Source organism: Podarcis muralis, chromosome 5 (genome assembly GCF_964188315.1).
Source record: "Podarcis muralis chromosome 5, rPodMur119.hap1.1, whole genome shotgun sequence".
NCBI lineage: Eukaryota > Metazoa > Chordata > Lepidosauria > Squamata > Lacertidae > Podarcis > Podarcis muralis.
The window spans coordinates 79,801,891-79,826,116 of record NC_135659.1 but is presented as its reverse complement, the minus strand read 5'-3'; the positions used below and the strand labels follow the sequence as shown (position 1 = coordinate 79,826,116).

The following is a 24,226-nucleotide window of genomic DNA, read 5'->3' as shown; positions in this document are numbered from 1 at the left end:
AGCATTAATAAGCTGTTTGGAAGGCGGTGTTGAAAAGGTGTATCCATTGTAAAAGATGGTTTGCTGCTCAGCTTGTTCACAGTGACCACCTTATCTCATGGTAAACCAGGGATAGCCAATGTGGACCACAACTCCCATCAGCCCCAGGTAGCATGGCCAAGAATTAGAGATTCATCTTATTAGATCTCTATTCTGCCTTTCTTCCCAGGAGTCCTGGGCAGTACAAAGGAGACCAGGCAACATCCCAGGGTGGGATGATGGGGGTTCAATTCCAAAATATGTGGAAGGCACCATGCTGGCTACCCCAGTGCAAGAGCTGCTTCCCCAGCGGGGTGAAGCTGCAGCAGTAACCTCCCAGCAGCAGCATTGATGCTGATTACTGGGAGAGGGGGCACCAAGTAGGCAGTGATGTTGGGGGCTCTTCAATGCTCCGGTGGAGCCAATCTGGAACTCCTGCCAGTGGAGCCCCAACTTTGCTGCTGCCTCACTCCTGCTGAGAAATGACAGCAATGCTATTGCTGCTGCTAGGAGGCTATTGCTGTAAGCTCAGCCCCACTAGGTGAGCTTCTCCTGCCCTGCAGTAAACCACAGTTGATGGTTTCCCATAGAACCAAGGATGGTTCCCACTTTGTTCATCTCCCTCTAAGCAGCATGAACAATGCCCCACTCCTGAATACCATTATGACTAAACCACGGGTTGCGGTTTGTTTCGCTGCAAGCAAACCATGATGCAAAGCCAATGTTTGATCTTGGCTTCCTGATCATGGTTTGTCTGAGTAAAGCAAACCACAATCTCTGGTTCAGACGAAATGCTAAGTCATCAGTTGTGGTTTGTTGCTCCTGCTGGCTAAAGGTGAGGAAGCCATCTGCATTTCCAGGGCTTTTTTTCAGCTGGAAATCACTGGAACTCAGTTCCCACAGCTCTCAGGTGGGGCCACTGCCATTATAAGAGAACAAGGGAGGTGTTCATGGTGAGTTCCGGCACCTCTTTTTCTAGAAAACAGCACTGTGCATTTCCAGGATAAACCATTAAGAATTAACAATGGCTTACAGTGATGTGTGAATGGGGCCTATATTTTTCAATGTTGACACTTCCCGGTCTCTCTCCTTTCTCAGGTAGTGTTTGTTTATTACTGAGCCTTTGATTACGTACAGCACTTTGAGGATGTTTTAGTTCCCTTTCATAGGTTGAGTCTGATAATGTCATGAACAGCCAAATAGGGCATCTTTTGTGTGTTTATTCGACTTCCAAACAGAACAGTTCAAGAAAGAAAGGATTCAGATGAGATTTATAAAAGGCCTATAAATCAAATTTTATGGGGAAAGACTGTATATTTGTTGACAGAATTCTGGTTCTCCACACATGGCTTTCAGCTAAAACCTAAAATTACTTTTGGTCTTTCTGTACATGAATTTTTTTTTAGTTATAACTAATGGCAGCTGAGCATTATGGTCTCTAAGGAAAAAACAAGACTGTCATCAAAATGAGAGAACCATTTACAGAAACCCAGACCCTACAGACATTATTACTATTACTAATATTTCAATTTGCATTGTGCTCTGAAGGAGCCCAGAGAAGTCATAATCAGTATTTTAGAAAATGAGGATGAAATCACAAGTTGGCAACCCTACTTTCAGCAAACAGTGATGGTCAAAGAGGCATAAAACTGGTTTAAGTTTGCAATGCCGTTGTAACCTCTGCAAGAAACAGTGCTAAGGTCATTTTGGTAGCACTGACACTTCCTTGGTCACCTGTTTATAAGAGATGCAAACACCACATCTCTTCAGGTAAACAGGAATCTCCTAGAAAGAATTGGTCTAGACAGCCAAGGCTAGATCAGCAGATAATGCACAGGAACTCAACACTGGAACAAACAACTATGTCAGAGGATAGTGACCAGTCATATGACCTGAAGGGTGGGGGTGGGGGAAAATCACTATCACACAAGGAGTCAGTGATCCATTCCCGAATACGCTGCCCGGGCCAATTACCAAACTGATTAATTGGTTCAGTGTGGTCTCTCTCCTTACCACAACACCATTTTCATGTATTTGAAGAAGATGGGTGATGTTTAATTTAATTTACCCAAGGATTTTCATTTATTCAAGCCTTAATGCAACTGAGGCGAGAGCTGGCGTGTAATGTAATGGCTAAGAGGCTGAGCTACAAATCAGGAAGTGTCAGATTCAAATCTCTCATTTGCCATGAACTCACTATGCCATGCCCTCCAAGCGGGACACCCCAAATTTATAAAAGCTGCCCTAGCAGCTTCTAATTCCAAACCGAGGATGTCCTGTTTTGGCTCCTGTCCTCTGAACCACGCCAGAACGCAGGGCACTTCTGTTTTTTTAAAAAAATATTTTTTATTGAGTTTCTTTTCTTAGATTCATATCCACAAAATAAAAGTAAGAAAGTACAAGAAACAAATACAGAGAAAGATAATAGAAAAAAAGGTTATTTCAGTCCAACTTTCAATAGTTTTTTTTCAATATTCCAAATGGACTTCCCCACATCCTCCAGACTCTGCGTTCTTTGCAATAAAAGTTTCAGCAATTTGTTACCTTGTTTCTTAACTTACTGTATCTTTCAGTTATTATGTTCCCAAATTCACAATCTCGTATCCCAACTTTGTACATTTAAAATTAACATAATAAAGTTGATTCATATTACCACCTCTTTTTTCTTGTCTTAATTTTCAGTTTACCTAATCAAGTTGCTAAAGCAAAAAGTTCCTAATCGTGCATATTTCTTAACATTCATACAACTTATAATGTTTTTGCAAATAGTCCTTAAATTTTTTCCAGTCCTCTTCCATTGTTTCCTCACCCAGATCTCGGATTCTGCCAGTCATTTCAGCCAGTTCCATGTAGTCCATCAACTGCGTCTGCCACTCCTCCAGCGTGGGTAGATCTTCCAGTGCTTTGCAAAAAGAATTCTTGCTGCTGTGGTAGCATACATAAACAAAGTTCTGTCCTTCTTTAACACCTTCTGGTCCACCATGCCCAATAGGAAGGCCTCTGGTTTCTTAGGGAAGGTATACCTAAATACCTTTTTTAGCTCATTGTAAATCATTTCCCAGTAGGCCTTCACTTTTGGGCAGGTCCACCAAAGGTGAAAGAATGTCCCTTCTGCCTCCTTACATTTCCAACATTTATTATCAGACAGGTGATATATCTTGGCTAACTTGACTGGGGTCATGTACCACCGGTATATCATTTTCATAATGTTTTCTTTCAAGGCATTACATGCCGTAAACTTCATACCGGTGTTCCATAACCTTTCCCAGTCTTCAAACATAATGTTGTGTCCAATATCCTGTGCCCATTTTATCATGGCAGATTTGACTGTCTCATCCTGTGTATTCCACTTAAGCAGCAAGTTATACATTTTCGATAGTGTCTTAGTTTTTGGTTCTAACAATTCTGTCTCTAATTTCGATTTTTCCACTTGGAAACCAACTTTTTTATCCATTTTAAACACCTCTTGGATTTGAGCATAGTGTAACCAATCCCGCACCTTATTTTTTAACTTATCTTGGCTCTGCAGCCTCCAATTGTCTCCAGTTTTTTCAATTATTTCCCAATATTTTGGCCAGTAGGCCTCCATATTAGGTCTTTTCCTAGCCTTGGCCTCTACCGGTGATAGCCACCTCGGGGTCTTGCCCTCCAATAAGTCTTTGTATTTCAACCAGACCGCAAACTGTTGCGGCACTTCTGGAAGCTGGTGCCAGCAGCAGAGGTGGCAGCTGTGTCTTCCACTAGGCTGTGCGGACCAGCACAGCATCTTCCGAGGCCGCAATGGTGAAGGCCAGAGGACAATGATTGGAGGGGGGAGGGAGGGGAGGAAGTGGGTGAGCGACAGTGTTCGTGTGTTGCTCCAATTTTCCTTCTTGAAATGTTGGGGGGGAGGGGATATGCTATGCAGCCTTCATCAAGCCGGTCTCTCTCACCTCCATCTAAAATACAGGGTAATAATAGAATGATGCACCTTCCACTTGGTGCTGGCAAAACAGCCATCTGCACTGGGCTGCCATACGCCCAGATTTTTCTGGACATTTCTGGGATTTCAAAGATAGAATTGGTGGTGCTTTGTCCTGGAACTTAGGCAAGTCAACTTTTGGGGTGTCCTGGTTTTTACTTTTTGATATACGGCAACCCTACACCTGCAGAAGCAGGGTAGAAGTCTTCATTCATCAGTTGACAATCCAAGAGTTTGATCCTGTTGGAGCTGCTTTCCTAACATGTTCCCTGTGTGGAACAAACTGGCATATCAGGTCCCTCCCTCCCGTGGATCAACTTTGACAGGTGAGCCTACCTATCAATCACCTGACGTCATCAGTGTGGGTAGCGAGATAAAGCTCTGGTCCGCCAAGCCAAACAGGCTCCTCACTCCTGCCTTATAGGGTTGCTGTAGTTATTGTAGTTAGGGACGTGGGTGGCGCTGTGGATTAAACCACAGAGCCTAGGACTTGCCGATCGGAAGGTCAGCAGTTCGAATCCCCGTTACGGGGGTGAGCTCCCGTTGCTCGGTCCCTGCTCCTGCCCACCTAGCAGTTCAAAAGCACATCAAAGTGCAAGTAGATAAATAGGTACCGCTCTGGCAGGAAGGTAAACGGCGTTTCCGTGCGCTCTCTGGTTCACCCGAAGTGGCTTAGTCATGCTGGCCACATGACCCGGAAGCTGTACGCTGGCTCCCTTGGCCAATAAAGCAAGATGAGCGCCGCAACCCCAGAGTTGGCCACGACTGGACCTAATGGTTAGGGGTCCCTTTACCTAGTTATTGTAGTTAGATGTTGCATGTGGCCTTGCCTTAAACTTCCAAAATATTTGTCTTCCTCAAGTAGAGAGTTATTTTGGATGAAATGAGCACCGTAGATTTACCATGTCTTTTGTAATGTTTATCACCATAAAAACAGAGTAGGTAGAGTGCAGACATCTTTAGAGGCGAGAACAAGTAGAACAAATGCTAATTTTGCATCAGAATCCCAGCTAGAAACAGCATGGAAGCCCCCATAGCCGCCACACTCAGTAGCAGATGCTTTTGCGAGGTAGCAGTGCTCACTTGACATCCTGACAGTTGAGTCGCCGCTTAGTGGGAGGTCAGCATAGTGAAAACACACCAGCAGGAGCACTGCGTTTGCGCCACACTGAACTCGCCACTCTCCCTCCTGCTAAGCAGCAGCAACACAGCTGTCGGGGCTGACTGTGAATGGTGATTTCATCCTTCCCATAGAAAATGGCTGTATGAGTAAAGTATGATTTTGCTGTTTATGTACATAGTCAAATGGCTATGCAAATCCAATTCCACGTCAGGATAATTGACTGTGGATTCCCCACAAGTTTCCAGCAACCAACTAATGTCCCATGTATCAGAAATGCATTTACACTTAAAGATTTCCTTACTTTTTCGAGTTGACCTTGCATTGAAATGGAGTGTAGAAGGGGAGGGGATTCCATCTCATGGCTGCCAGCTGTTTTTTGTGTTGTTTTTTTTAATCTAGCAGGGCTGCTCTTCAACAACTACATGGCAAGCACAACATTTACTTGGTGAAGCTTTTTTCTAACAGGGTTCCTCCAGATGACCTATTTAGTAAGCATTCAATACTGATTTGCTTGCACAAAGCTTATGCAGAGGTTAGATTATGTCCGGTCTTTCTTGAGCATTCATTCTGATTTGTTTGTTTGCAGGGAGGTTGTTTGACAATGAACATGCATCCTGACTTATTAATCATTGATTCCCCCCTCCCAATTTTTTCAGTGCATATCCCCATCATTTATTTCCATCATTTATTTCTAAGGGGATTTGTTGCACTAGGGCGACAGATTGAATCTACCTGAATTGTGCAAACCTAAATTGCCAGTATTCATTTCACTCCCTCCTGCAAAATGCTGACAGCCTGGAGGCAACCCTGCAGTGAAAGGGAAAGCTTTGCTTGCTGATTTCCTGCTTGTCATGCAGTTGTTTTAGTCACAGGAGCCCTGCTAGATAAAAAGTTGGCAGCCTTGCTTGTTTCTGATAGAGGAAGGTCTATGCAGGAAATGCATTGGCGGGGTGTGTGGGGGTGTGTGTGCAGGGGTGCCAACTTTAATAAAACTGGGGGAGGGCAGGTAAGCCCCGCCCCACATAATCGATCGCATAACGTGGCACGCACACACCATTTAAATGGCAATGCCCATCAAATTTGGGGACTCCCGGACCCCTCAAATATTTTGGGGGTGCAAAGGGACCTCCTGTGTGTGCTCTCTGATTTTAGGCACATCAATAAAACAGATTCCCGAGTTCTTGGCTCAGCTTTTGGAGTGCTAACCCAGAACATCACCAGGAAAGGTGGACCTATATTTTCTACATGCATTTTCACTAGCATTTGGAAGCCAGGCATAAAAATTGTAGAGTGGCCTTGCAGTGGCTCATATCTGTAAGACAAGCCAAAGATATTTTGCTGCCGGGAACAAAACAGGAAGTGTCATAGTCATGGTGCATGTCACCCAAGGCTAATCAAGTTGTTTTAGCACCCTGGGAGTAAAAATGCAATAAAATGAATCCAACAACTAACGATTTGCTGCCCTTTCATAACACTGAAGAGCAGCTGCCTGAGGTGAGTGAACTTGTTCTGCTGGGCTGGCGCTGCTTGTCTGTCATGTGAAAAACCAGTGCGGTTGAAGCCTCTGTTTGCCTGAACTGTTTACCCGGGTTCTGCACCAGTCGCATACCTGACCCCTTTCTGAGCTGCAGCATGGATATACCCCCCTGATACCTATATCTGCTGCTTTTTCCTTTTCTTCCAGTTGGCTAGTAATCCATAAATGTGCTTCATCCTTCTGATTCAGCTGAATTCCACAGGGGTGGTTATTAACACGTGGGGGAAGGTGGGGGGAACTGCTCTGTAATCATTTAAGACATGAATTCAGGCAAAAGGCAAACGGGATTTGATGGTGTGGAAAGAAGATCCCTGTTTACTAATGTCTGACAAAATACAAGCCTTTGCGGGGTTTATCTGCTTCATTTGGAAACAGCCGGAGAGCAAATATATACTCAGGTCATGGAAAAGGGGCAGGAACAAAATATTGACTTTAGAGGGGTGGGAATAATCATTCTTTTTAAAAACTTTTGAAAACTTAGGTGCCTAGATCCAAAGCAAGATCTTGCACAAGGGCTCCAGAATTCAGCCTGGCAGCTTTGTGTGCCATTTCTTGCAGTTGTTAGCAAGTCATGCAGTAAACTATTCTCTGTTAATTTTTTAATGCAAGATAAACAGGCCGAGAAATGATTAGCACAAAAGTAAGTTTGAACTAATCTGGGGAGAATCAGAAGGGATGAGAGCGAGAAAGCTGTTCTGGAGAGTTATCTGTTAACTACATCAAATGTCTCCAACTGGAGTTCCTTCCTTCCTATCTCTTTGGCTTTCAGTAGCCAAACCCTTCTACATTGTTTTCCTTTTTTAATCTTAACCAGTGGCCCAAAATGAATACTTCAAGCACAATAGACGCTTTCGACTCTTTCCTTTGAATTAGAGGCTTTCTGGAACTACAGGCGACAAGGATCTTCCTACCTGGCTGGTTACTGGTGATCAGAAGGTTATCCTCTTCCATAGCCACAAAAAATGGCCCCCCAGATCCACTCTTCAAAGGTGCACAGCTGCTCAGGCATGAATAGCTGGTTCGCAAACCTTTCCTGCAGCTCCAAGCACTGAATGTCAGAGCCTGGGGAGAAGCATAACTAGGTAGTTGCTTGGAATGGAGTTTGGTCAGTGGTCGGAGATCTATATTCTCAGATAGATAGGACTTTGTCCACAAACTGGAATTTGAAATTTCAAAGGGGGGTGTGTGTGTGAAAAAGCAGAAGGGACGGTTTGAGATGATTGTGCTGGCGTGATTCTTGTAACTCAGGTACTCCTGCCCAAACTGGCTTACCACATGGGCTAGTAAACAGAAGACTGAATAGCCTCAAATAGGCAGCCTTTGCGCATGTACACTTAAACATTCATCTCTACAGAAGCAAGAGAAAATCCAAATGATTTTAAATACAAGGAAGGCCTCTTTATGGAACATCAGGAAAGACACGAACTTCTCCCAAACTCCTCTGAAGCAGACTCCATCGCCCACCTTAGTGAAAAGGGTCAGTTCTCCTCCCACCTCCACATTACCCATGCAGTTTGCATGGTGAGACTTCCATTAGAAATGGGTTAGCCAACGTGGCACCCTCGAGAAGTTGTTGGACTCCAGTCAGTCCTAGCCAGCATAGCTAATGGTCAGGGAGGATGGAAGGTGTAGTCTAACAACATCTAGAGGGCACCAAGTTGGCTACCCCTGCATTAGAACATTAAAAGATCCCTGCTGGGTCAAACCAAAGGTCTATGTAATGCAATATTCCTGCTTTCCATAATGGTGAACCAGGTGCCTCGAAGAAGCCCACAAAGCAGAAGTACAAAGAACCCATCCAGTGCTGATGTTGCTCCACAACAGCTGGATATTCTGTGGCAGCATACAGAAGTTCTGTATAGACATTGCCATGGCTCGTAGTCATTGGTAGAAACTTTCCTCCATGAATTTGTCTTGCCCCTTTTAAAGTGTTGGTGGTAGACAGCTTTAAATAATGCATTTTAAAAGCAAGTGAGGTGCTTCTTTCTTCTCCCAAGGATGTAAAGGGAGTGAAAGGCGGGATATCAAATCCAAACTCTTCTTCTTCTTCTTCTTCCAGTTTCCGCCCCAGTTGGGCTGTCATCTTGCCATTTCCTATCAGTTAAAAACTGTGTCTAGAAACTGCATACACTGGTACCTCGGGTTACATACGCTTCAGGTTACAGACTCCACTAACCCAGAAATAGTACCTTGGGTTAAGAACTTTGCTTCAGGATGAGAACAGAAATAGTGCAGCAGCGGCACGGCGGCAGCAGGAGGCCCCATTAGCTAAAGTGGTGCTTCAGGTTAAGAACAGTTTCAGGTTAAGAACGGACCTCCGGAACGAATTAAGTACTTAACCTGAGGTACTGTATATGGGAGTTAAAATTTCAAAAGCTTGAGGAGAGGGCAGGGCCCCCAGAAACAGCTTTGCTCACTGTCCTGCTACTGAACTGTGAACTTCTTCCATTGTCACATTCACACCGTACATTTAAAGCACACGACTTCCCCTAAAGAACCTTGGGAACTGTAGTTTACTACCACCAGAACCACAGCACTCTTAACAAGCTGCAGTTCCCAAAATTCTTTCTGGGAGGTGACCTAAGCCATGTTCCTGTCTCTATTTGGTACCAGAACTTGTAATGTCACTGCACACGCCACAACTAAGCACAGGCAAGGCTATAGATCACCAGCCATTTACCCACTCTGTAGAAATGCATTGTACACATTTCCATCTAGGTTAGAGACAGTGCATGTCTCCCCTGTTGTTATTTTGAGTGGAGAACAAAGGTACAGCTTCCATAGTATGGGAGCAGAGGATCATGTTCTGGCATCAAACTGCTTCATAGTGCTGAGAAATTTAACTGGCTGGTGCCCCCTTGCACCTGGTAGTGTGGAAGGCAGAGAGATCAACAGTAGGTGGTGTCAGAGCCAACCAGTTCTAGCTTTGTCTCCCTCCCTGCTGAGTTCTACAAGAGCAACAACTAAGGAAGGGGAAGATGGCAGGCTTTGCCCCCCAATGGACTGGTTCTAAGTAAGAAGGTGGATGGGGAGGGGGGTCACTGAGGACAAACTGAGGTTGGTGGTCACTATGCCCCCTTCCCACTAATCCAGCAGCCTCCACTTCTGGAAAGTTGCCTGTTCCTTGGAAGCTAGGCTGAAAACACTAGCAATAATATATCTGAGTCATCAGCACTAAAGGAGAAAGGCTAAATATGGCCCTTTGGCAATTTCCAGGTATTTAATCGTTCTGTTCCCCTTAAGAAACTCCCCACCCCGATACCCTTGTGCATACACTTCTTTCGTTTGCTATTTCTAGCATCTTTAATCCTTCCGGAGCTGGTTCCCGCAGACCTTGTAGGGGCGAAGAAGCTATTTTTGCCTTCCTTCGTAAGGAGTTTATTGAGCAAAAGGCTTGTTTTGCTGAACGGAGCAAAATAGGCCGGAGGTTTACGATATTGTACTAGACACTACGGCAAATCCTGCACATATTTAACTTGATGTCTGTACGCGTTTATCTAATCATAGGGATCACTCTATCCAAGCCCAGATTGAGGTGGAAGATCCCTCAATGGGGCTGCTAAAGCTCTTTCTCCACTTCCCTGACCATCTCGTACTCCATTGTTCCTTTCTAACAAGCAAATGAATTATTGGCTTAGCAGGCTCCTAGCTGAAGGGGAAATAACCTGGCCGTGTTATTTCAAGGAGCAACCTTTATATCTTTGATAGTCACACACCAGATGCCATCACCAACAGAGAGGCAGATGTCATGATTTGTGCAACCATGGTGCGCTGCAATTGCACCAACCACAGTGGTCAGGTGGTCATATCAGAGGGCCTTCTAGCAGTTCTCTCACTGAGTGAAGTGAGGTTACAGGGAACCAGGCAGAGGGCCTTCTCGGTATTGGCGCCTCCCTGTGGAAAGCCCTCCTACCAGATGTCAAGGAGATAAACAACTACACAACCTTTAGAATACATCTGAAGGCAGTCCTGTATAGGGAAGTTTTTAATGTTCGATGTTTTGTGGTGTTTTTATATTTTTCTGGAAGCCCCCCAGAGTGGCTGGGGCAACCCAGTCAGATGGGTGGCATATAAATAATAAAGTTGTTGTTGTTGTTATGAACTTCTAGAGACAGTATATGCCCCTGAATACAGTGGTACCTCAGGTTACATACGCTTCAGGTTAAATACGCTTCAGGTTACACACTCCGCTAACCCATAAATAGTGCTTCAGGTTAAGAACTTTGCTTCAGGATAAAAACAGAAATCGGGCTCCGGCGGCGCGGCGGCAGCAGGAGGCCCCATTAGCTAAAGTGGTGCTTCAGGTTAAGAACAGTTTCAGGTTAAGAACGGACCTCCGGAACGAATTAAGTACTTAACCCGAGGTACCACTGTATCAGCTCCTGGAGAGAAGCAGTAGGAAGGAGCCCTAGCCTTTCATCCCAATGTCCTACCTGTGGGCTTCCTACAGGTATTTGGTTTGCTCTACAGGAAGCAGGATGCTAGACTATGTGAATCCTTAGTCTGATCCAGCAAGGCTCTTATCTTTTCAGTGAGGTCACATGGATGGGTGGAACACACAAATGCAGGAACTTCCTAACTGTGCGATAGTCTTGCATACTCATTAAGTGCACTCATAGAGCGCATGGTATTAAAATGATCCATGTATACAGCCATCAGAAAGCATTGGTTTGTTCCAAATGACCTGTGTTCTCAGGGGTCATGCAGTGCTATTCTGTTTAATATCCCGCCACGAGGAAGATGGTAATTCTGAACCAGGCCTCTCAGTTTTGCTGCTTTTAGTTTAGGAACTACAGTGGTGCCTCGCAAGACAAAATTAATTCGTTCCGCGAGTTTTGTCGTCTTGCGAAGCACGGTGTCGCGAAAGTTTTGGAAAAGCTTCAAAAATCACCAAAGTCTTTAAAAACCTCAAAAAAGGCTACCACACCGCGTTCTATGAGTTGCTCCTCGAAGTCAAGTCGCAACTGTATTAACGGTGTTAAGAAAAAGGAAACAAACTTGCAAGATGTTTCCGTCTTGCGAAGCAAGCCCATAGGGAAAATCGTCTTGCGAAGCAGCTCAAAAAACAAAAAACCCTTTCGTCTAGCGAGTTTTTTGTCTTGCGAGGCATTCGTCTTGCGAGGTACCACTGTACATGCAAGAAATATGTGACCGTGGTAAGAGTGTGGCTTATGTTTGTGTGTGGTTCCCATGGGCAGTCTGTGCTCCATTGTTTGTTTGTTTCCTTTGCTGGCGTATTCTGCAACATGCCATTGTCACAATAGTAGTGCATTCGTGGTGGATTTATACTAGACCGTCAACACATCATTTTGCTTTATTAGTGGTTTTGTGATGCTCCCCCAATGATCAAGGTAGTGCAGTGACTCCCTTATGAAGAAAGGTTGCAGCGTTTGGGACATTTTCGTTTGGAGAAAAGGCAAGGTGACATGACAGAAGTTTATCAAAGTTTGCGTGGCATGGAGAAACTGGACATGGGGAAGTTTTTCCTCCCTCTCTCATAACACTAGAACTCATTGGCATCCAACAGAGATGAATGTTGGAAGATTCAGGACAGGGAAAAGAAAGCACTTTTCCAGGTAGTGCATATACAATGGAACTCAGTTCCCCAGGACACAGTGATGATGACCACATCCTGGATAGCTTTAAAAGAAGATGAGACAAATTCGTGGAGGAGAGTGCTGTGCTCTGCCTCATCCACAGTTGGGGGAAGCATAGAATCATAGAATCATAGAGTTGGGATAGACCACAAGGGCCATGAAGTCCAACCCCCTGCCAAGCAGGAAACACCATCAGAGCACTCCTGACATATGGTTGTCAAGCCTCTGCTTAAAGACCTCCAAAGAAGGAGACTCCACCACACTCCTTGGCAGCAAATTCCACTGTCGAACAGCTCTTACTGTCAGGAAGTTCTTCCTAATGTTTAGGTGGAATCTTCTTTCTTGTAGTTTGGATCCATTGCTCCGTGTCCGCTTCTCTGGAGCAGCAGAAAGCAACCTTTCTCCCTCCTCTATATGACATCCTTTTATATATTTGAACATGGCTATCATAAATGCTTTTGAAATGCTTTCGAAAACCACCTGCCGAAAACCACAGGAGTAGAGAGTGCTCTTGTGCTTGAATCCTGCTCACTGGTTCTCCACCGGCATCTGGTTCGCCACTGTGAGAATAGGATGCTGGACTAGATGGGCCATTGGTCTGATCCAGCAGGCTCTTCTTATGTTCTTAATGTTACTGCATTGTTGCTGTCTGGAGGGGCCCTCTTGCACTATGGCCGAACGAAAAAGTGTGTGGGGGGGTGGATAACAACAGAACATTTGTGTTGTAAACAGTTACAGGTTTTCAGCAGGAAGTTATGGGGCATGCACTGGTTGGAAACCAAGCTGCTTATCCCTTGTGGTACTTTTGTGCATAAACAGTGTTGAAAGTAGGTTTGCCTAGAACAGGGGTAGTCAGCCCTTTTATACCTACTGCCCACTAATACATCTTTCTTGATGGTAAAATTTCCTTACCACCTACCAGTGCTCGATGGAAGGAGGATTCAGCTTGTGCCCTACCACCCACCTACAATCCTGAAACGCCCACTAGTGGGTGGTAGGGACCAGGTTGACAACCCCTGGCCTAGAACCTTCCAAATGGCATCATGAGCAGAAGTATTCATGAATGCCCAATAAAAAGGATGTCTGGGGGTGGGAGGACCCTCACCTTGAATCATAGGCTTCCTGTTTTCATTGAGAACCATGAGCTACTTCATCCAGCCCATGGTTTGGATCCAGATTACGTTAGTTGCCCATAGTTCTCACTGAAATCAACAGGACGTAAGTCTTGATTAACCTGTCCCATCGATCTCAGTTCTGGCTAACTGAAAGCAACTCACTTAGTTTGGATGTGTCCAATATATCACTACACTCAAGTGCTATGCAAACACATTTTCTCCAAATGGTGAGACGTTTTCAGGGTTCGAGGGCTACCTAGGCTTGGTTTCCTTTGAATGCAAGTACTGGAGAGAGCCACTGGCAATGTGTGTTACCTTACTGGCCCGAATATAAGCCACACTCCCCCCCCCCAATTCAGACCCTGAAAAATTACGCCACCGGAAAAGTGGGGCGACTCCTCCCCAGGAAGCAGCCCGGGTATTGTCTTTTTTTCTTTTGTCCCCTTCAATTGTAAAGGTACAACTTATTTGCAGGTGCGGCTTATATTCGGGCCAATACGGTATATGGTTTACTTACACATAGATAGAGGTTGAGAATAGGTAGAGGTTTGCAGCATAATGTTTCAGATCTGACCCCACCACATTTCTAGGGCTTTGTTCCCTAAATATGTGTCACGGTCCAAGACCAACCAACTTGTATTTGAAACAGATGTAGGTGGTAGCTTCTCTCCATTTAGTATATGGCTGCTTTTTTCAGATTCTTTCACTGCCCCCTCCCCAATCTCATGGCCACTGCCACTTGTCCTGCCATGTTCTTCTTTTGAGTCTGTGTTGGTAACTGGGGGGCTGGTAGATTGGAGAATACCCCTTTGGAAACCAGATTTATCCACGGATTTAAATCAGTGGCTGGTTTACCTAGCAAAGAGTTGCTGAAAACTAGTTCAGGGTCATTAATTTATTCCATGGAAACTAAATCATAAAAATGGTTGCAAAAAAAATAAACAAAACTGCCATAATCATTAATTATTACTGGCTTTTCAGTGCAATTCAGCTGATGCTGTTAAACAATAAATTGATTTACAGTTATTAATCTGTGGTGGTTACACAACAGAATTTCCAGTGGGTCATAAAACTCCTCCCCAGTTGAGGCCACTGAAAACCAACTCACTGCATATAATGATATCTCTCCAAGCTTGAGATGAAAACAAGTAGCAGAGAAAGGACAATTAATTTTGGGGTTCCCTCCATACTTGCTAATCAGAAACTTGTGCACAAGGCCAGTCAGCTGTGTGAAGAAACTGTGAATGCCTTTAATGGGACTTTGGATAGCTCTAACTAAAATATATGTACTGTACTTTTCCATCTATAAGACACCCCCATGTATAAGATGCTTCCTATTTTGGGGGACTGAAATTTTGGAAAACAGGGGGAGATGGAAAACAGTAAGTTGAGCTTTTTTGTGGAGGATTGCTCAGAGTTGTTGAGCTTTTCTTTGGGGGGGGTATTATCGAGGGTTGCTGAGCTTTTTTTAGGGTGGGGAATGCCAAAAATCGCTCACCAGCACACATTGCAAAATCATCCTCCCATCTGTCCCCTCGTCGGCAGAGGCTGCCAATCGCCCGACCAATTGCCGCAGCGTCGGCCAATCAACACACCCATTGACGCTGCAACCAATAACACGCACAATAATTGCTGACAACCGCAGCAGCAACCAGTCAAACGTCCACCCTATGCACTACCCGTGTATAAGACGGCCTCCACTTTTTTGCATGATTTTTAAGGAAACAAACCTTGACTAATACATGGGAATGTACGGTAGATTGATTTGAGTGATGCAGACTCCGAGAGAAGATTTTATTTATTTAAAATCATTTATATACCACTTAATTATTATTTTGGGGTGAGGAGGACAACATCTCTACATTGTGTACTGTCTAAAAAACAAACAATATGATAGGAATTTAACGTAGTGCAAAGGAGATTGCTCTGTCAATGCAAGAGGAATCCTGTTGCACTAGTGGAGGTCCTAGTGGCATCAGTTAGTTAAATCCAGCCCATAATAATTAAAATATTTAAAAAGCACAACCTAAAACAGAAAAACAGTATAAAAGCAAATAAAGCATAAATGTAGAAGAAACATGTAAAACAGGGTCTCATCTTATGAGTCTGAGAAAGAACATGTACAAATCTAGTAGTTATTGATTCTGCCCCAAATGCAGGAATAAGCACTTGAATGTCAAATCAATGATGCATAGGCAGTATAATATCCACAAACATTAAATGGGGCATAGAGGCATACCCTCCAACATTTCTCCGATGAAAATAGGGACGTCCCATTCCATAAGGATAATATTACTATTTATACCCCACACATCTTACTGGGTTGTCCCAACCACTCTGGGCGGCTTCCAACATATATAAAAACATAATAAAACATTAAACATAAAAAAAACACCTTCCCTATACAGGTTTGCCTTCAGACAGCTGGGGGGTGGGATAACATTATACCCTCCAACATTTCTTCAATGAAAATAGGGACATCCTAAGGAAAAGCGGGACATTCCGGAATAAAATCAGAAACCAGGGCGACTTCTCTAAAACAGGGACTTCTCTCTAAAACAGGGACACTTAGAGGGTCTGCAAAGGCTACTTTTGGTACAATTGCAGAAGAGATTCATGGTTTGATAGTGGTCAAGCCAAATAGCCAAAGGTCTTATTCACTTGCTTTTCACAATCAATGCAGTGATTATGCTTCTGAAGTGAGCAATGGTGCAGATAGGAAATATTACAGAGCAATTATTTGCACCCAGATCGTCCTAGTCCAACACCACACTGCATGGGCTTTCTAATTTCTTTTGGCATAACCTGCCCCCCCCCCCCAATATTCAAAACCTGTGTTTCCCTGCATAATAGAAAACACATGCTCATATGTAGACAACTCAACTTCTGTGCATATTTATTGGAATCTGAATCAGCTGTTAATTGGTTGGAGTAAAAGTGCAGGTGTCTGCACTGTACCTGCCAAGGCTATTAGCAGTCGGGTTGAGGAGGGTGGATAGAATTTCAATCAGGAAAATGACACAGGGGGAAGGGCTACGCAGAGCCCCCTCCCCAGCACTGCTGCTCAAAGCCTCTCGCAGGAGCTTCCAAGCTTCTAAAAAAGATATTGGGCAATCTGATCGTAGTTTTTGAGTGTCACATGCCATTTGGCCCAAATGCTAAACGGTACCTGTGGGAGGGGACCACAAGGAAGATCTTGTAGCAAAGCTACAGGGAACCAGGCAGAGGGCCTTCTCGGTAGTGGCACTCACCCTGTGGAACGCCCTTCCAGCAGATGTCAAAGCGATAAACAACTACCTGACATTCAGAAGACATCTTAAGGCAGCCCTGTTCAGGGAAGTTTTTAACGTGTGATATTTTACTGTATTTTTGGTTTCTATGGAAGCCGCCCAGAGTGGCTGGGGAGGCCCAGCCAGATGGGCGGGGTATAAATTATTATTATTATTATTATTATTATTATTATTATTATTATTATTATTTGTCCAAGCGAAGTATCATCGCATGATGGAATATGACGAAGGCCCACTTTGACATTTCAGGGCTCGCCTGGCCCTGAAAGATGTGTGGTGGAAAAATGCCATGAGGTGGGAGTTGTTTACAGTGAAGTCGCAGCCTGTAAAACATCGTTTTATAGGGAAGTAAAACGAAAGGCCTGTGTATGACAGAACAGGAATTACAATTCTGCCGACCTTCACCAAACAGAGAGACAACAGGGCGTGAGAGGAGAAAGAGTTAGATTGGTGAAATGGCGGCAAGCTAGGAATAGAAAAATCAGTGCTTTTTTTTATATTCCAGATCCGTTTGTCCAATTCTTTGGCACTTTAACTACAAGTAAGGTAATCCCAGGACTTTTTTTCCAGCTGGAACTCAGTTCTGGCACCTCTCAGGTAGAGGTGCCATTATAAAAGAACAAGGGAGGTGTTCATGGCGAGTTCTGGCACCTCTTTTTCTAGAAAAAATAGCACTGGGTAATCCTAACAGCTGGGCATGAGGTATAGAAGACCCTGAGAAAGTTTGGCATAGATCACTTGCATACCTATTACACCTGTCTCAGACCTGAAGTCCTCGGCATTGTGCCGTTGACTAATAAGAAATAATAAACAAAATTGAAGTGAGAGGGGAAGACAGAAGGAGCTGAGCAGAGCAGTCCGCACCAGTGAGATGATTAAAGATTAACCCCCCTTGCCTCCTGCCTCCACCCCTCTGGGTTGTATAGGCCTTGAAGCTCAGCAGATCCTTTCAGAGAAATATTTGAAATAAAGGCCAACAGATAGGGGACGCCGGCAAAATCAGTTGGAGAGGTTGAGGGGCCAATAACCTCTGGCTGCGGAATCACTGCAATCTGGCCTGTGTTTGCTGATGATAATGCGCCTTTCCAAAGCCCTGATAGACATGGAGATGGCAGATTATAGTGCGGCTTTAGACCCGGCATACACGACTCTGGAGTTTGAGAACATGCAAGTCTTGGCAATAGGCAACGGTAAGTCCGACTCGGAACTTTGCTCTTCTCTGTTAAATTTTGGGTAAGGGACAGCTGGCCTTCAGAGGCGCATTTGCAAACAGGCAGCGGCGGCCAGATGGTGTGGAGGCTTCATTGCGTGTCTGTTTCCTTGTTGTCCCAAGGAAAACCTTCCCTGTCGGCGGAGGCTCTTCTCCAGGCTCCAACCTCCCTGCCTGTTTATGGCAAGATTTTGTTTGACCAGTGCTCTGCTTAGCTCGAACCGGGTGACTTTTCCAGGGATGGGTGCGGCGTAGAAATCTTGTAGAGTATTACGGGTTTTCTCCCACATGACATATCTGTCAGAGGAAGGCATAGAAAGAACCCCAGAAGGTTGCAATGGATGGTGAGCATATAGGGGGAAGGGAACAAAGTAGAGAGCTAGGTCATTGCTCCGGAGTGTAGGACCCAAACCAAGAGGTTTAAATTCTAAGAAAAAATATAATTTAGAATCGGAAAGAACTTGGCAGCGGGGCTGTAGTTGATCTCCTGTATCGGCATCCCTTCCAACTCGTGTCTGTGATTGTCTCCTGAAGGGATTGGCTTCGAAGGGATGTGATTAGATAATACAGTATAGTTTTCCCTGCCTAGAGGCACTTCTGCGGTACAAGGGCTCATTAGGAACAGAATCTGTCTTTATGCGAAATACATTTCTTCATGTTGCCAGTGCAGGGGGGCAATTTGAATGGGGAGGGGGAAAATTTGAGAACGAGTTATTAATAGGTAATGGCCTTTTAGGCTTCCTCCACGTGAATAGGTGTTCACTTTTTGAATAAAATGTCACCGGGGGGGGGGGGGCACCAGGATTTTATAGATGCTTAGGTGGGGCATGGCCAAAAAAAAGGTTGGGAACCACTGACTTAGAGGGATACTGGTTCAGAATTCAGGAAGGATTGGAAAAGATCTGTTACTTCAATCCTATGCACATAAACCAGGGAATACGCCCTGCAGAACACATTAGAACTTAATTGCAAGTAAATTTACACAGAATTGTGCTATAGAGATGGGCCACTGTGTGCTTATTTCACATAATAATATTTGCTGTTTATATCCAGCGCTGTTTATATCCAGCGCCAAAGAGCTCATCCTTAGAGCAGCACTGCACCGTTGGCCCAGATTATTATTCCCATATTGCAGGTAGCAGGGCTGAAGCTAATAAACATTGTCTGGCTGAAGTGCACCTAATGATTTTGTGGCCGAGGCCAAATTTGATCCAGAAACTTCCTTCCTCATGGATCAAATGCATAAGATACCTCACAAATTCCTGGATTACCTTGTCAAGTGTGTATGTAGCCTTTTGGGGCGTTTTGCCAGTCACATTTCGTGGTGGAAAATGACATCCTGCCTTATGCCAGTGTGTGCATAGACTGTAAGGCCAAAATAATAGCCTTGCAGCTTTTCAAACTGCAAACAGCTTCAGCATGTTTCATAGCAAGGAATGAAGAAGTACTGCGGGCTGACATTTCTGCTTCCTTCAGCTGCTTTAGCCCATAGGAGTCATTAGCTTATTCCACTCCTAAAACGTTTGGGGATTTGTTTTTGTTCACAAGATCCAAGATTTGTGTTTTTGGCAAGTTTACCCCCGGATTCTCTGAACAACAGGCTAATGGCTAATCTTAGTGTAATTCAGAAGCATGCCTTACATTAATTCTGCAATTCAGAAAGATATCTTCTCTACTCAAACTTTCTTAATACGGACACCTATTGGGTCTTTACTGAGTGATTTTACAAGGAGAAAGGGTTTCATACTTTGCACTTGTCATTATTTAATAAGCACAACACCAATTCTCTGAATACAGGTCACCTCTATAGTGCATGCATTGAATATTTGCCTGGTTGTCTGGTTTTTTTTAATACTTTATTTTTGATTGCCTTAACACTGGGAAGGTGGATATATTATCATTGATTTTTTATTTTATTTTTTATTTTCACTTCTGATGGTGGAATATAAATACTTGAAATGTACAATCATATAGCATAGCCTTGGAATATAATCCAACCCTGTTTGGGACAGCATCATTATACCGGGGCATCTCCCCCCCCCCCCCCCAGTTGTTGTGTGAAATTTAATTGCCATGAGCCAATTCAAACCTGTACATAATACTGTGGGATATTGTAGAATGGGATGAGCTACTTGTGCCCCTCCAGAGCTTTGCTGGACTCCAACTCCCGTCAGCCCCAGCCAGCATGACGAATGGCCTGGGATGATGGGAGTTGTAGTTCGGCGCGCCTGAAGGGTCACGGGTTCTTTACACCTGTGACAAACCAATGGCAGAAGGAGAAGAAAGCTGGGGGTGGAGGGAGGGAGAGAAAAAGAGAGGGGGGAGAAGGAGCGTTGTTGTTAGTGGGGGAGAAGAGGAGGAAGTGGGTGGGTGCAGTGCCGGATTTATGTATAAGCTAAACAAGCTATAGCTTAGGGCCCCACTCTCTTGGGGGCCCCCAAAAAATGTAAAGGGGAAAAAACTGGATATACAGTTCCAGAATATAAGATAAAAAACAAATAAAATAAAACCTACATACAGCAACAGTGTTTTGTGTTGTGTAGGCTCCTATTTGTTATGTGCAAATGGCTTTAGATACCTTTTAGGTCCATAAATTACCATATAGCATATATTCAACATAAAAACAGTGACAATTTGTTGTTGACAAAGGACAGCTAGACATATAAAGGGTGCCATTACCTTCAGTAGCTTAGGGCCTCATCAAACCTAAATTCGGCCCTGGGTGGGTGTCAGTGGCATAACAAGCAGTGCAGACTCCCTGTGCCAGCCCTGCCTATCCCCTTACTGGGATCTTGATCCTCACACTTCCTATTTGTTCCCCACCCCTGTTGCAGGATCAGAGTTGAAAGGCACCACAGAGCTCATTAAGGCAAACCCCCATTCAGTACAAGAACTACAATGCAGGATGCAGCTATGGTGTCCCTGACAGGTGTCCGTCTAGCCTCTGATTAAACAGAGAGCACACCACTACCTGAGGCTGTTTCACTGCCAACCACGTCTGCCAGTTAGGAAGTTTCTCATAATACTTACTTACTTAGACAATATCATATATATCACTTATATTTTAGGAGGTGGGAGAACCTCCAAGCAGTTTACAATGCATTTTAAAGGCATCGTATACAAACAGCGTATTTTTATGTTTCACAGAAAATTACTGTCCTGCAGTTTCCACTCAGCGATAACCAACAGGGTTTTCTTAGTTTGGGTGTCTTAGCCATTTCTAAATGCTCCCTCTAAAACCCAGCAGAGAAAGCTGCTGTATGATAAATTATGCAATCCTAGCAAAATTCCAATGTAGGCAAAGACATGCCACCCATCCTTTAAAAGAACCACAACAGAGCTTTGCACTCTCTTTTCAATTAAATACTAAATTTTCTCTTCTTGTCCTATGCTCCTAATTTTCAACAGTCTAATACTTTCCAAAATTCTGTATTCCTAACCCTTGCCCTTATTGTCATATTACAAGCTAATTGTGTACAACCAGTAAGGATGGGGGAGAAACTTGGTTTTGTGCAAACCTACCTAATTTGCACACAAACCAAAAGTCATCCTGTGAAATTCACACTTTTTTGGATTTTGAGATGCAGTCCTCTGTGTGTACAGAATTGCATATATAAGGGGAAAACATATATTAGTTAAAATAACATACTAAAATGCATTACATTGTGGAAAAATTATTGCAAAGATGGGTGTATTTGGAGAAATATGTACAGGATTTTTTTGGGGGGGGGGGAAACAATTTGCAAAATTGAGAGAAACTGAACTTGACAGACTTGTCCATCTGTAGAGATGAGTAAGGAAAAAACTGTGTTTTAAGGACTGTGTGCAGACTAGCTTTTCAGACAAATAAAAGCAGTCATACAGTGAGCTTCTATTACGTATGTTCATTTCCCACCCCCAGGAAGCATGAAGCAGAAGAGCATGGTCTCTGGTTAAACTTTTGCAGGTTTCTCCAGAATATATTTTGACATTTGGAGTGACTGTCAGAGGCCGCTTTTGCGAGGTAGCTACGGTAAGGAAATCAGTCCTCTCCTCACCCACAGACCTCCACCCACCATGGAGCTAGTTGTTGTTGTTGTTGTTGTTGTTGTTGTTACAGCTGCTGCTGTGCTTCCAAGATTCCTGCACTGACCAGCTGGATTAGGTGGCATCCAAGGTCCCTTCCCAATTCCAAAATTCTATGAAATTGTGTTTTTAAGAATAGGAAAGCAGTGCAGCACAAACATTCTCTTTCTCGCAGTAATGCACCAACAGCCAGGGAGCTTGCTTGTTTGTTTCTGAGCTTTCTTTCAGAAGTGAACTTGATTCTAGTTATTTTCGACCTCCTCACCCCACCCCTCTGCCATCACTCTCAGTTATGTGGATTCCCCACCCCCAGGAAACTGATGTAATTAGAAGCAACAAAGTACCTTGTGACATGACAAGCAGATTTTCTGTGACATAAACTTTTGAGGACCGTGAGATCCACTTCATTAGAAGCACAAAGAGAAGTATGCATGTGTATTTGAGTATGTTGGAGCTCTAAAACAAGATTAATACGGTTTCCAGTCACAACAGCAACGGCTGCAAGCGCTGTTCAGATTCATTGCAGGCTGGAATTAAGAATTAGGATGAAAATGAATAGGCCTCCTTTTCTTCCTGACACATGCAGATGCTGCCTCCTCTCCATTGTTTTGGGGACCACCTGCTCTCATATCATAGAATAAACGAATCATAGAATTGTCGAGTTGGAAGAGATCCTGGGGGTCATCTAGTCCAACCCCCTGAAGTGAAGAAATATGAATCTCCTTTCACTCTTAAATCTTCTGGGGATGTTCTGCCTGCTTCATGTGGCACTACAACAAGCCATGTTTCACTAGACTTTGTAAGGAAGACTCTAGTAACATCTTAGAAATATAAATAATAAAACAGCTCTGATCAAGCTAGCAAGGCTGGATCAAGACCCAAGCCTTGAGGAAAGTGGCTCCCAACATGCTTCAGAAATGATTTTCCAAGAACAGCCTAAGTCAGGGTGGGCAGAAGATATATTGGGATCTACAAGTAGATCTCCAGGTAGTTTGCAGCAGGCTGGCAGGAATTTCTGTCAGTCAGTCCCAATTGTAACAACAACAAAATGATGCGCACACTCTAAATTAGGCTGCTGGGATGAACAAAGCTTGGGGTAACTAGGAATGGGTTTTTGTGTGAGGTCAGCTTAGTTCCAGTACTTGCAACAAATCCTTTGCTCAGGGACTACTCAGGGGCTCTAAGTCCCACTAGACTGAAGTCTGTCTTTTCCTGGCTTAACTTATCCGGCAGAAGCCTGAAAACTTCCCATCAGCAAATAGCTCATATCTTAACCTCTTTCAGGCTAGAAAACTAAGCCTCGTTGTAAATTCTTTGAGAGAAGGGTGTTTTTTGGAGGTGGGGGGTGGAATTGCCACAGTACCAAGTATCTCAACTAATTCATACAACGCATCACAACGGGCAAATGATATTGTTATGGCAGCAAGCTCTCAAGTTGTAGAAAGCTGCTGTTCAGGCGAGAAGTTAGTTTTGTGGCCCTCGCAAGCTTGCTTCCCTATCAGAAATGTTGGTCCAGTAACAGAAATCATTTGAACCATTCCAGAGCCTCCTTTGACCCCTGCAATGTTTGTCGGATAAAAATAAGGACCCTGGTTGTTATGCATTACATGAAGACATAACTTTTCCCGTAGATTGCCATCGAGTGGCGAGATTGTAAAAAACTTTAATTTCAAAATGCTCAGCTTCCTATCAACTAGAAGACATGTTTATTTAACATTTAGATATCATATTTTTAAATATTATGTTTCATACAAATAACTACAACATGCATTATATGCTAGCAAGACAATAAAATGGCACAAAGCTGTGTGTGTTTGTTTTGTGGGGTACTGTTTTGGAAATAGAGGAAATGTTAGGATTTGTTATACAAACCCCTTTATCTTTCTGTATTTTCCTGGTAAAAAGGTAAAGGTACCAGTACTGTATTATTAGATTACTTGGTGCAATCAGTTGCTGAATTTCTAGATTAAAGAGTTCAGATGTAATGGAGCTGGCTATCAGGATTTCAGTTTTGCCAGCTAAACCCTCCCTAACTTCCTCTGTTGCCTTCCGTCTTCAATTGCATCTTCACCATTCTGATGCTTATTGGGAAACAGGTATAAAATTGCATGAGCTGTTGTGGGTGGGGAGACGGGCAAATATCCCCCCCCCCCCAAGCAGCAAGAGCCGCCTCCCCTTTCCATGCCACAGGGATGGCATCACAACCTATTGATACTAGATCAACAGGAGCTCAAGTACAGTAGTCAAGGGAAAATGAATAGGTTTTGAATCTTCTGGGAGAGCCCAATATGCCATAACAAATCTGTACAG

At 43.9% G+C, this 24,226-nt stretch overlaps 1 protein-coding gene across 3 annotated transcripts in view; it reads left to right on the top strand.

The window, feature by feature from the left end:
* HNF4A (hepatocyte nuclear factor 4 alpha) overlaps nt 1-24,226 on the top strand; it is a 78,605-nt gene that overhangs the window by 21,144 nt on the left and 33,235 nt on the right. Inside the window, exon 1 of one of the 3 annotated variants that reach the window (XM_077929261.1) lies at nt 16,917-17,831. The exons of 1 other annotated variant lie outside the window; for it this stretch is intronic. In XM_077929261.1, the coding sequence (XP_077785387.1) occupies nt 17,711-17,831 (121 nt within the window). In that variant the 5' untranslated portion in view covers nt 16,917-17,710. Of the gene's footprint in view, nt 1-16,916; nt 17,832-17,891; nt 18,196-24,226 lie in introns of those variants that run through there. One more of the 3 variants, XM_077929262.1, reaches the window with a different exon arrangement.